The following is a 12,688-nucleotide window of genomic DNA, read 5'->3' as shown; positions in this document are numbered from 1 at the left end:
GGATATAAAATTAGAAAACAGATCTACTTTAAATTGTAATAATATTTCATAAAATTACTGTATTTTGATAAAATAAACAGCCTTGGTAAACATAAGTGACTTAGAAAATCTAAAAGACCCCAAAATGAACTTCAATTAAAAAAGTTTGTTTAGATGTTTTTTTACGGAAGCCCTGAACCGCAACAAAAAAAAAAAAAAAAAAAGTAAAAAAATAAATAATAATTTAAAAAAAAGTAAAAAAAAAAAGTAAAAAAAAAAAAAATGCTATCATTTCGAGATTAAAGTCGAAATGTTTCGAGATTAAAGTCGAAATGTTTCGAGATTAAAGTCGAAATGTTTCGAGATTAAAGTCGAAATGTTTCGAGATTAAAGTCGAAATGTTTCGAGAATAAAGTCTTCCGTAGAAGTTGTGTGTGTGCTTGCCGTTATTTCACATTGCCGCACAGGCATTCATGCGTGTGCGTGTGTGTAAATACATGCGCTTGTGAAGTCGAACTGCCGTCTATAATAGACACCGTACGTTCTGGATACATTTTAAGTGCATCATTCTGTATCCAATCATTTGGGCGGATCCCGTGATTTCCTCAAATATAATAACCACTGGTGGTTGAGGAAAGATTCCCTGAAATGATTGTAAAGCGCTTTTAAGTGTAGGCCTACAGTAGACATATGAAAGCGCTATATAAATGCCTCATTCATGCATTCATTCATTCATTCATAAAGCTGGATATCTTGATCCAGTCTGACAGTATATTTTATAAAGTCCTATAGCCTAATGTCATGTTGTAGAATATCCCTTTGTTGAAAGCCCAGATAAAAGTAAAAAGCTATTATTTTGTATAGATCCAGTTTACACACACACACACACACACACACACACGCACACGCACACGCATGAATGCCTGTGCGGCAATGTGAAATAACGGCAAGCACACACACAACTTCTACGGAAGACTTTATTCTCGAAAGATTTCGACTTTAATCTCGAAACATTTCGACTTTAATCTCGAAACATTTCGACTTTAATCTCGAAATGATAGCTTTTTTTTTTTTTTTACATAATTTTTTTTTTTTTTTCGTTGCGGTTCAGGGCTTCCGTATTTTTTTTAGGTTACCTGACATAATTTTTTTTTTTTTTTTTATAGTGTGTGTTTGTCCTAAGAAGTTGTTAAAGTGTTTTCACTAGACAAAACAAGAGGACACACAAAACGTAGTGTCATAAACATTAAGCCTACTTTTCCTGTTTCACCCTTTGATCAGTATCCTGCTACGAGTTCAAATGTATGCTTTAGCTATGGTTTGTTTGTCCTTATCAAACCTGAATAGCATCTTTTCACCTGTGGCCATTTTAGTACTTTCAGATGTCAGGACTGACTGCATTGTTTGGTATAATAAGACTTTCCATCAGGCGACTCATGCCACTGCCACAGAGCCTGTTTCTTTTGAAAAAGTCTTGAAAGCACATTAGAGTCGTCGTAAGACCTGCGGGGGATCTGCATTTCATTCTCTCTGTTTTATGTAAGACAAAAGTGACTCAGGAGGAGGCATGCTTCACCCCCCCTATCTGTTTTTAAGACAGATAAAGGGGTGGTTAACGCAGTACGGTTAGCTCTCATCCCAGTGGGAGCTACAAGCACTGTCAAATTATTTCGCTGTCTGGTTCAAACATCCAAAAGGATGTAGCATGTTAAAAAGATAGAGTGCAGCTTGACCGGAATTGTTTAGAAAGGACATTGATCTCATTGAAGCATACTTGGCAATAAAGCTCTTTCTGATTCTGATTCTGATTCTGAACTCTTTAAAAATTTATCACAGACAATCATGTTGGAGAGATTCAGATTTTTCTTTTCTTTTCTCTCCAAATGAGTGTTACAAACTTCTCTTAAAAGTACATTTCTTTATTGTTTGTGGAATCTGTCCATCTTCAGAGGCGTCCAATAAGAAGTCGAAGGGCAGTCAAGGGACAATCCAGCGCAGTCAGGAGACGGGAATGGCTGTGGAGTTGCAAAGGAATATGAGTCGTCAACCCAGCCGAGAATCCAACAACGGAAGCATGAACAGCTACAACTCAGAGGGCAGGTAAGTTTCCTTCTCGTGCTTTATTAGATTATATTTTGTAATTTTTTTAATGCAGCACTTCCACCCATGAGAACAAGATTGGCACTGCATTGGTCACGCACTTCTCCAAACATCTGTTACGCGTTCTCTAAAACAACATGGAAAAATTTGTTCTTGTTATCTTTTCATACCAATTGCCAGTTCTTGTATGTACATGTCTGTCCCAAAGCAGGGGTCAGTTGGAGCAATTTCCTGTTCCTGTATTTACAATGATCCAAAATAATTTTACATTTTCCATATTTTTTTCCATTCTGAAATGTCCCATCTTAAACCGGGAATATTATTTTCTAGAAATAGCAGGCAGCCTCATTAAGTGCTGTTCCTTTTATCCAAACAGTCAGTCAGGCATTGCCATTATGGATAAACATGTAAACATGCTTCAAAAAGACTTTCGGTTTGTGGGAACACCATGCCTGAATACAAATCCACATACTTTGGATACAATGATCATTTAAAAGAGTCCAATTAAAAAAGAAATTGATCTCCAAAACTCTCCGATGCCGTTACTAGATTTTTTCTTTTTATGAATCTTCTATAAGTCAGTAAGAACAACAATTGCAACACCTTTTTTCATTACAATGTTTGTCTTTGTCAGTCAAATTTTTCCAGCAGTTCGAGTCGAGACTCAGTTCAGTGACTTCCTGGATGGACTGGGCCCTGCTCAACTAGTTGGTCGACAAACCCTAGCCACACCAGCAATTGGTAAGATTTTCTTCTTTGTGACTTTCTCCCTTGTAGCATCCTATTTTTATCCCATTTGCTGTCAATTGTTTACCATTTTTTATTCAGTTTTATGCAACTGAGTGTGATTAATTTGATTAACTACACAAGTAACTGCACACTGTGTATAAAAATTTGCGAAGAACCAATATAATTTAAGCCATTATGTTATCGAAGCAGACAAATTAAAAGACAATACTGTAAATTACATATAATTTAATAATTTAATAAGCTGGCCTACAGTTCATAGCAATTCATTTAGCAATCAAGTTCTTTATAAGATAGTCTTAGAGACCGTTCACATTGGATGCATTTCAGTGATCCGTCTATGCTATTTTTTAATCATCAGTCTATAAAATCTGTCATATGGACATCATTTACCACTGCATCGTGTCACACTGTTTTTAGCGTCTCTTTTCAAGACTTGTGTCAAGTTAAAAACAGTTATGTTGTATTCTAGTTGTATAGTTTTTTTTTCTTCTATATTTGTACAAAAAACAGTAGATTACATTTACAGTCCTAATTTACTGACTTCAGTTCAAAATACAAAAGGTAACTGCCTTGGGAAATAATGTCAAATAATGTTTTTGCATGAACCATTTGAATAAATCCATTAAGTAAATGTACCGTTTAAATAAAATGGCCAATTTTAATTGGTTTTCTTTGCATATTCTGTGATGTCCAGGTGACATTCAGATTGGCATGGTGAATAAGAAAGGCCAGCTGGAGGTGGAGGTGATAAGAGCACGAGGTCTCATCCAAAAACCAGGATCCAAATCACTCCCTGGTGAGTCCTTTCTGATGTATTCTGAACTCACAGCTTGTGATTCTAACTCCATATGTACAGTATCATATTACTCAGCCACATAACTCATCAAGCAGTTCTAGGTGATACAGAAAACAGCCAAATTTGCCAGAGCTAGTCATACTTGATATATTCAGTAATGTCAGTAGTATACATTGTGTTGATACCTGCCTAATTTGATCCATTCTGTTCAATCATAGCTCCATATGTCAAAGTCTATCTTCTACACAATGGGGCGTATGTAGCTAAGAAGAAGACAAAAATTGCACGCAAGACACTCGACCCGCTGTACCAGCAAGCACTGCAGTTTGAAGAAAGTCCGCAGGGTAAAGTGTTACAAGTAAGTAATGTGTCTTTTTTGTCTTTTTTCTACGTTTAGTTTATTTTTGCAGATTCTGTACACTTGATGAAGCAGTTGAACAGAACTTCTGTGAGAAAATGTCATTGAAGCCTACAAGGGCTGCATGAAAAAGACAATTGTCTAGTTTAAATAGATCACATTGTTGAGATTAGATATTATTAACTTTGATTATGTGACCTGAGAGTTCCATCCACTGATTAATCAATAAACAAACTGTTGATTTCATCCTATTAGGTAATTGTCTGGGGAGATTATGGGCGAATGGACCACAAATCCTTCATGGGAGTTGCACAAATCCTACTAGAGGAGCTGGACCTCTCCAGCAATGTCATTGGCTGGTACAAACTTTTCCCGCCTTCTTCCCTTGTCGACCCAACTCTTGCCTCTATAACTCGACGTGCTTCTCAGACATCCCTGGACAATTCACCGGCACCTCCGGGAGTTCGATCGTAGTGGACTAACAATATAAAGCACAGTCAATACAAGCTGAGAGACAACAAGACAACAATAAGAGCCAGGCAGAAAATGCGATGAAATGACACAAAGCTTTGTTAAAATCTGACAATCACTCCTGTGACTTTGTTTTTATGTTTTCCTCTTTGTGGGTAGCACGTGTTCTGCCGAGTTTGTTTGTTTCTCTCACTGTTTGTTGCGTGAGACTTAGTGCTGTCTAGCACACTAGCACGTGGGAAGCACCGCTTTAGGGTGACATAGAAAGCAGGGTGATATTCTGTCAAGTCTTCATTAAAGAAATGTACGTTAGCTAGTTTTTAACAGAGCATCAGAATGTATCAGCCCAAAAACAAAGGTGACCTCTGACCAAGGGATTGTGGGGCCTCAGCCGAGGCCCTGTCTAAACCCTGTTTGTACTGAAAGTCAAAGGTCAGCCACTGGAAAGACGTAGGGCGTCCCCTGGGGAGGTTGTCTGGAAGGGCAGGGCCTTTCTTGGTGCCTAAACCTGGAGGACCCAAAGCCATGGTTCATATCCTCCAAAAAGTTCCTCTGTTTTCAATGCTTGTGACAGCTAGCAGAGGTCACTCTCTTCTAGAAGTTATTTTATATTTGTTTAGTTTTATTTATTTATTTATTTTTAACATCTCTGGCACATTTGATGAAAATCAATTGGTTTGTGTTGTCCAATGTGCTGTGAAAATGACAAGAAATGCTAAAAAAGAGATTGAAGACAACGTATCTGGAAAAATACACATTTCTTTGCACAGTATACATTTTTATTTACTGTTAATTGAAACGATTACATTATCCTACAGTACATTGCATACATCATCTTATTCAGTGAATTCAATCAGATTTGTAGGTATTTACACTTATCATTAAATGCTATTAAAAAGTATATATTTAGTTAATGAAAAAACACTATGTACCAAGGTAAACATATTTATGTACATGTAAGTTTTCTAATTTAGGGTCTTTGGTAAAAGAAATCTATACAATTATGGTTTCATCTGTTGAGCAAATCTTGATACATAGAGTTTTTTTGGACACTAAACTAACTTTTTAAATTTGTTTGATGGTAAGTGATTGCGTAAATGTACATTTTCCTTTTTAATATATATGGTTTAGCAAAAGCCACTTTTAACTTATACCACCCTGTGGTCACACGATTGACTGAAACTCTTCAACAAGCCCTTGCACATATGTCTTTATTTTAAATGAATAATGCAAGCACAAAAGCTTGATTTTTTAAATGATTGAGAAAAAATGCTAATTCCTCTTGTGTGTCTCTGTAAATGTTGAAGTGACCAATCAGATTTTGCCATCACAAACATAAACACCAATCATCTATCAGGCCACTGGCCCCTCCCTCCAGTGCATTGGAGCAGCATGACTCGGATCAGTTCCCAGCTGCATGCACATTTTTGTAAAACAGACTACACAAATGTTAAAAAGTAACAGAAATAGATATGTGTTAGTTCAACATACTGTAGGCCAGCTTGTATGTTGCATGTACTGTACAGTTTGCTTGTACTTGAATATAAGAGATAAACCAAGAAAAAGAAGCCATTTGCTTTCACTCAGACTTTTCAGATCAGCTAAAAAAAAATAGTCCATGTCCTCCATTCGGTGCTGAATGTTGCAACATTTTGTTTTTTTTCCAAGTTTTTAATTATTTGTTTTAGTCTTTTATATACCTTTGGGGAAATGTGCTGTACTGTAACACTGAACAAAAGCTAACCTCCTTCCTGTTTTACAGATTTTACTGAATCATAATTTACCTCAAAACCACAGAAATTAACCTATAAAATGTGTATACATCCCATCAAGTTATTCAAGAGTATACTGATATCAAAACAGGAAATGTCAAAAATATATCATACATACATAACCGTATACATGTTAAATATAAATGTAGATGCACAGAGACTAATTAGCGCATGTGTTGTAAAAATGAGATAACCATGTGGTTAAGCCATATTTGCAAAGGGGCCAAGGCTTACTTTTGAGAACAACCATCCCAATATGGGACCGCTGAGCGGACACCTTTATTATCATATGGGTCCAAATCTAGAGCGCTCACTGTCACTTTTAGAGGGCCGAACCACTCCGCTCTAAAGCTGTAGCCAGATCGTCATTTTCTCTGTGCTTTCGAGCCAAATTCTTCACCTCTGCTATGAACACGAAATCAGATTGTTTTTTTCATGAGACAGGTTTTATTTTACTTGATCAGTATTCTTGAGTAGAGGGGAAAACAATGCTGACTGTTTACAACTTCTAGTATGTGTTTCACTGAGATGATGAAAAAGAAAAAGTATTCACTGCAACATTTCTGTTTGTATACAGGTGTGGCTCATATGATGTGTGTATGTTTTATATTTAAAAGAAAAAGAAAAAAGTTAATTTTTATTATTTCCAAATAAAAGAAAAAAGTGTGTGGAAGAAATTTTCAACCCAATGTTTATGTTCTTCTCTTTTTCATTTAACTTTTTATTCATCAACAGTGGTTAAACAAACAAACATCAGCCCATATACTATCCCAGATTTGAGAAACACTAGATTAGAGTTTTAAAATAAATACATTTAATCACTTTTGACCTCAGACTTTTCTGACCCATACATTTATCATGTAATAGTGCATTCATATAGTGTTGGCTGACATCTTTTAAGATTTGATTTAGGAACAATAATATCTGTATGCAATATGTTTTGTACAACCTCATCCATGATGGAATTGGCTATCCTTCAGGATTTCCCACCAATCATGTTTATCTACATGGTTCATAAGTAAAACAATAGCAAAAAACAAAATTTGTTTTTAATGTTCAATTAATGTTAAAAATGAATAATTTCACATGAGACTGTTATACTTACAGTACCAGTCAAAAGTTTGGAAACATTACTATTTTTTATGTTTTTCAAAGAAGACTCTTATGCTCCTCAAGCCTGCATGTATTTGACCAAAAATACAGAAAAAGAAGAAGAAAAAAAAAGTAATATTGTGAAATATCATTACAATTTAAAACAATGGATTTGAATATACTATAAAATATAATTTATTTCTATGATACAACGCTGACTTTTAATCAGCCATTACTCCAGTCTTCAGTGATCCTTCAGAAATCAGTCTATTATGCTGATTTATTATCAATGTTGAAAACAGCTGTGCTGCTTAATAGTTTTTTTATAACCTGTGATACTTTTTTTTTAGGATTCTTTGATGAATAAAAAGGAAAAAAGAAAAAAAGAATTAGAAATCAAAATCTTTTGTAACAATATACATATATAGCAAAAGCAACAACAAAAAAATATTATTATTAGTATTCAGTAGAGATGTGTCAAATTGATAATAAAAAAAAAGTGACAGTAAATATTTATATTGTTAGAAAAAAATTTAATAATAAATGCTGTTCTTTTTTACTCATCAACAAATCTTGAAAAAAGTATCACAGGTTCCAAAAAAATATTAAGCAGCACAACCGTTTCTAACATAACTGAGTATCAAATCAGCATATTAGAATGATTTCTGAAGGAATAAATAAAGAAATAAATTATATTTTAAAGTTCATTAAACTAAAAAATATTATTTTAAATTGTAATAATATTTCACAATATTACTGTTCCTTTTTTAGGGAACTCGCGCTACGTCTACACTTTTGTCTTATTTGGTGTCAAAATCACTCACTTATATATAAATATGGCTAATAAAGAGAAGCAATTCAGACAGTGTGCATCCCCTTGCCCACGCTATTTGAGCGAGGGTGACACACACTCGCTCTGTGTTGTTTGTCTGGGATCGGAGCATGCACGGGCAGTGCTCGAGGGCGCTGTCTGTGCAAACTGTGTTCTGTTACCACTAAGAACGCTCCGCTCCCGCCTGAGCCTTCCCCGTGGGTCAGGTCCTGCGTCTGTCGAGGCAGTGCGGTGCTTGCAATCATGGGGATCGCAAATGGAGCTGGCAGATGATGCTGAGACGGCTTCGGCCCTTTCTCAGCATTCCCACAGCTCCCACAGCTCCCACAGCTACCAGCTCCATTGGTCTCGCGCACGGCTCGGAAGCCCGCTCTGCGGCCTCTTCCGCCCGTGACAAGGACCCGATGTCCGAATTATCTGGCTCCGAGGAGTTCGATGTTTTGAGCATCGAGGCAAGAGAATGTGAGGATTCGCCACCCCATTCTCCTGCCTTCGAGGAGCTGCTGGAGGTTGTGACCAGGGCAGTGGCTAAATTAAATATTGTATGGCCATCTAAAAAGCAGGAAGCAACAAAAAAAAAGTAAACTCGATGAGCGCTTCCTGCAAACCCGGTCGCAGCCTTCGTGGCAGAGCCTTCCTTTCCTCACTGATCTCCACGTGTTGAGATCGTGGAGTAAACCGTTCTCATCTCGATTATTTAGCCCCCATGTTCATTTTTATTAATCTATTGTGGGCTCGAAGGAGAACGGTTATGGGGTGATGCCACTGATGGAAGAAACTCTTGCAATATATTTTTCACCCGATACTGCGTCATCCCTGAGAGCTCCGGCGCTCCCCTCCAAGCCCTGCCGTATCGGCCTTGGTGGGGAAGGCATATATGGCATTGGGTTGGGCTGGTGCATGCCTGCACACGATGGGTTTTTTCACCCTCGGCCAGAGCTGTGGGTCTGGCTCCTGAGGGGGACCAACTCGTAAATGCTGGTCTCTCAACTGAGGTTGTTGAGACCATCTTAAACTATTAAAATGGACTATTAAACTATGAAATGCATTAAAATGGAATGTATTCAACGTATGGTGCAGAGAACATCAGTTGGACCCAGTTAACTGCCCAGTGGCTTCAGTAAATGCTCTCACCCTCACCCACCCAATTATGTTACGGACCTTGCCATCACACAAAGAGGGTCAACACAGAAGGTTCGGTCCAGTGGAGTTTTTATTAATAAACAATAATCATAACATAAACTTTGGGGAGAAAAGAAATAGGGAAAACAAGCGACACGCGACCGCAGCACCAATCCAGCCTCCTAGATGTAACAACGGGGCTCCTTATATCCACGCTGCTCTTACACGGTCCACAGGTGTAGAGAATCTGCTCCTAATAAGACACAAAATACACTTCCAACCACTAGAAGGCAGACAGACATTAGGAAAGGAAATAGTAACCAGTCAAACTACATGCACATGTAACACCTTTATCCCCCCAGAAACCCTTACCTTTTTTATATACCTTCATACACACATATACACATACATGCATACATACCTATGCACCTATCCCATCCTAGATAGGGCATCAGCCACCACGTTATCTTTACCTCGAACATGTTGAATGTCGAGGTTGTACGGCTGCAAACACAAACTAAAGTTGCACATCGAATTCAAAAAGGTAAGAGGATTATGGTCACAGTACACCACAAACTCACATTTGGCCAAGTTAATCGTAAGGTTTGCATCAGATGATCGATGAAAAACGTGCCAAGCAAACTCAAATGCTCAGCCCATGAAGAGCTGTACAAGACTACATCATCTACGTAAGCTTCGCAACCAGACACCCCAGCCAAAACTGTATTAACAAGCCTTTGAAAAGTACTGGGGGCATTTTTCATCCCGAAAGCCATCACCTTATATTTAAGAAATGCGTCCGGAGTCACAAAAGCTGAAATTTCTGTAGCACGTTCTGTCAGGGGTACTTGCCAGTACCCCTTTAATAGGTCGAGCTTTGAGACGTATACAGCAGAACGTACTCGATCCACACAGTCATCCACTCTTGGTAATGGATAACAGTCAGTTTTCGTAACAGCATTTACACGCCGGTAATCAGTACAAAAACGATAAGTGCCGTCAGATTTGCCAACGAGCAGACATGGCGAACTCCAGGAACTGGAGTTAGGTTCCGCGATGTCATGATCTAACATGTACTGCACCTCTTTCTGTAAAATAGCTCTTTTCAGCGGATTGACGCGATATAGATGCTGTTTTATCGGCATAGTAGTGGACCCCACATCAATATCATGCTCAATAACAGACGTCTGACCGGGAATGTCATTGAGCAAAGTCAGAAACTGACTCACTAACTCCAAAACATCAGCTTTTTCAGTTGAGGTTAAATGCGGTAACTGAGTTGATAAAGTTAAAAGCACCTCTGAATTTTTCAATCGGCCTTCAACTGTACACCTAGAAAGTTCTACCTCTATATCTTCATCCACCGTTTCTCGTGCGGACATTTCTATGGCCGACACCTCACATGGCTCTATAACAAATATTGGAATAGCCTAAATGAATTGTTCCAATTTATAACATTTAAGACACGTGACAACTTTGAACCAATTGAAATGTGGCTTGCCCCAAACATTTGATTGAAATTTTAGTCTGGGCCCGGTTTTAATACCGGTATTAAGCTGGGTTTAAATTGGGTAGGCTATTTGAAACCAACATACAAAACCATTGCATGGATAAATCTGTGTAATATGACTTTGACTCTATAAAACACATGTAACATCTTCCCTGTGTGACAATTAAGTGCGTCCCAATTCGCATACTATCCGTCGTAAATAGTATTCGAAAATAGAATTAGTACGTCCCAAATTGTAGTATGAAATGAGTATTCCAAAGATACCCGGATGGTCTACTATTTCCGGTGTAGTGAAGTGCTGAATCCCAGCTTAGGACCCAAGCAATCCAATTGGTTCAAAGCACGTTTTATGGGTAATCGCTTTAGTGCCTGGTTACAAGATATCACTTTATTATATAAGTTGTTTGAACTCTTTATAACGACCATTAATGTATTTTAACTTATATGTTTCATATAGTATATAACCGAAGCCATAGCTTATGATCTATATAGATAGTGAATTTAAATTTTTTTCATTCTTGGTGTTTTTTTGTTAGCTTAGCTTAGATAGTAGCATAGCATAGCCTACAGCTATCCGAAATGATTAGAGATAAAGTTTTTTTCACCATCTACGATATTTTTCGATAAAAAAACGTTGATACCAAATATGATACAAGCATAATTCTGTTTAAGAATTAATTATGAAATGCTTGTAATTTGAAAAAAAAAAAAAAAAAAAAAAAAAAAATATATATATATATATATATATATATATTATGCCTTATTGCTAACAATGTTGCAAAACATACCTAAAAAAAATATTTCTGTCACTTTAACTATATAAATAATCAGGATAAAAATTTAATATTATTAGCCTACATGAATTAAAGTTTGATTGATTACATTAAGAATCGCGAGAACAGGTTTAGATCAGGCAACTGCGGTCCTAAGGTCCACACAAGAGTCCAACAAATCCCAAAACCTATGCATTGGCCGAGGATTCGATTAGAACTACAAACACGAGATAAAAATAAATAAATAAATAAAAACTACAGACATGGAGGATGTGCAAGTCCGGCGGTTAGCCTTGAGAGGATTAGGCTTAGGCTAGATAGTGGTTTGAGTGATTCATTATCAGCATAGGCTACCTGACAATATGTATTTATGTATTCATGTATTTATTAAATATTGTCTATATATTTCATCTGCAACAGCATTGTGAACTTTTGTAAAGATATGTTCAGCCATTAACTTTTAAATGCATCATTATTCAAATTGCAAACACGTGAGGAGAGTTTTCACTTGAAAGACCCACGACTGGCAGATTAACGTGCTACAACATTTCTCTCCGAAACGATAGGCAATTAAATTACATTGAATGTAGGATTTTAACTGTGACAAGATGATTGACAGGGCAGTTTAAAGTGACAGGATGTGCGCTGCCCGTTAAAGATGACGAAGTAGGCTAGTATAGCCTATGTCCCTATGACTTAGGGCGTATTAGGCGAATTGGGTCGCAGCATTAGTCTCGCTCAGCCCTATATAGGCTACCATACCGATGCAGACTGCATTGTCGCCGTGTGCCTATGGGAGGCGTGAGACAGTTTTCCTCACACTCACCAGCAGAGGGCAGACGTTTGTTAGAATTCTTCCGAGACTCAGCGCTGTGGATAATTATGAACTCATCACTCTCAGCGTCAGGGCTCGTTTTGTTTGCAAGAACTTAATTTTAGACCGCAGATTTTTTGAATTAATTAACAGCGAGAGCTAGCCCATGAACCAATATGTCCACGTCAGGCTACTTCAAACAGAGATTGTAAGTAGCCAGACCTCATTAATGTAGGCAATTACTTACCATTAAAAAAAATAGGCTATTAAACTCCGCCTGAAGCAAAAAGTAACAATTTGCAATTCACATAACGTATAT

General features: G+C 37.3%; 1 protein-coding gene across 14 annotated transcripts in view; it reads left to right on the top strand.

The window, feature by feature from the left end:
* Positions 1–6,650, top strand: part of rims1b (regulating synaptic membrane exocytosis 1b) — an 88,518-nt gene extending 81,868 nt beyond the window's left edge. For all 14 annotated transcript variants that reach the window (XM_082164736.1, XM_082164739.1, XM_082164741.1 and 11 more), the window contains 5 exons: positions 1,929–2,079; positions 2,714–2,820; positions 3,524–3,625; positions 3,844–3,983; positions 4,239–6,650. In XM_082164736.1, the coding sequence (XP_082020862.1) occupies positions 1,929–2,079; positions 2,714–2,820; positions 3,524–3,625; positions 3,844–3,983; positions 4,239–4,457 (719 nt within the window). In that variant the 3' untranslated portion in view covers positions 4,458–6,650. The remainder of the gene's footprint in view (positions 1–1,928; positions 2,080–2,713; positions 2,821–3,523; positions 3,626–3,843; positions 3,984–4,238) is intronic.
* Positions 6,651–12,688: the final 6,038 nt, after the last annotated feature.

Source organism: Leuciscus leuciscus (assembly GCF_965113295.1).
Source record: "Leuciscus leuciscus genome assembly, chromosome: 3".
Taxonomy (NCBI): Eukaryota; Metazoa; Chordata; class Actinopteri; order Cypriniformes; family Leuciscidae; genus Leuciscus; species Leuciscus leuciscus.
This window is presented reverse-complemented; position numbering and strand designations above follow the sequence as displayed.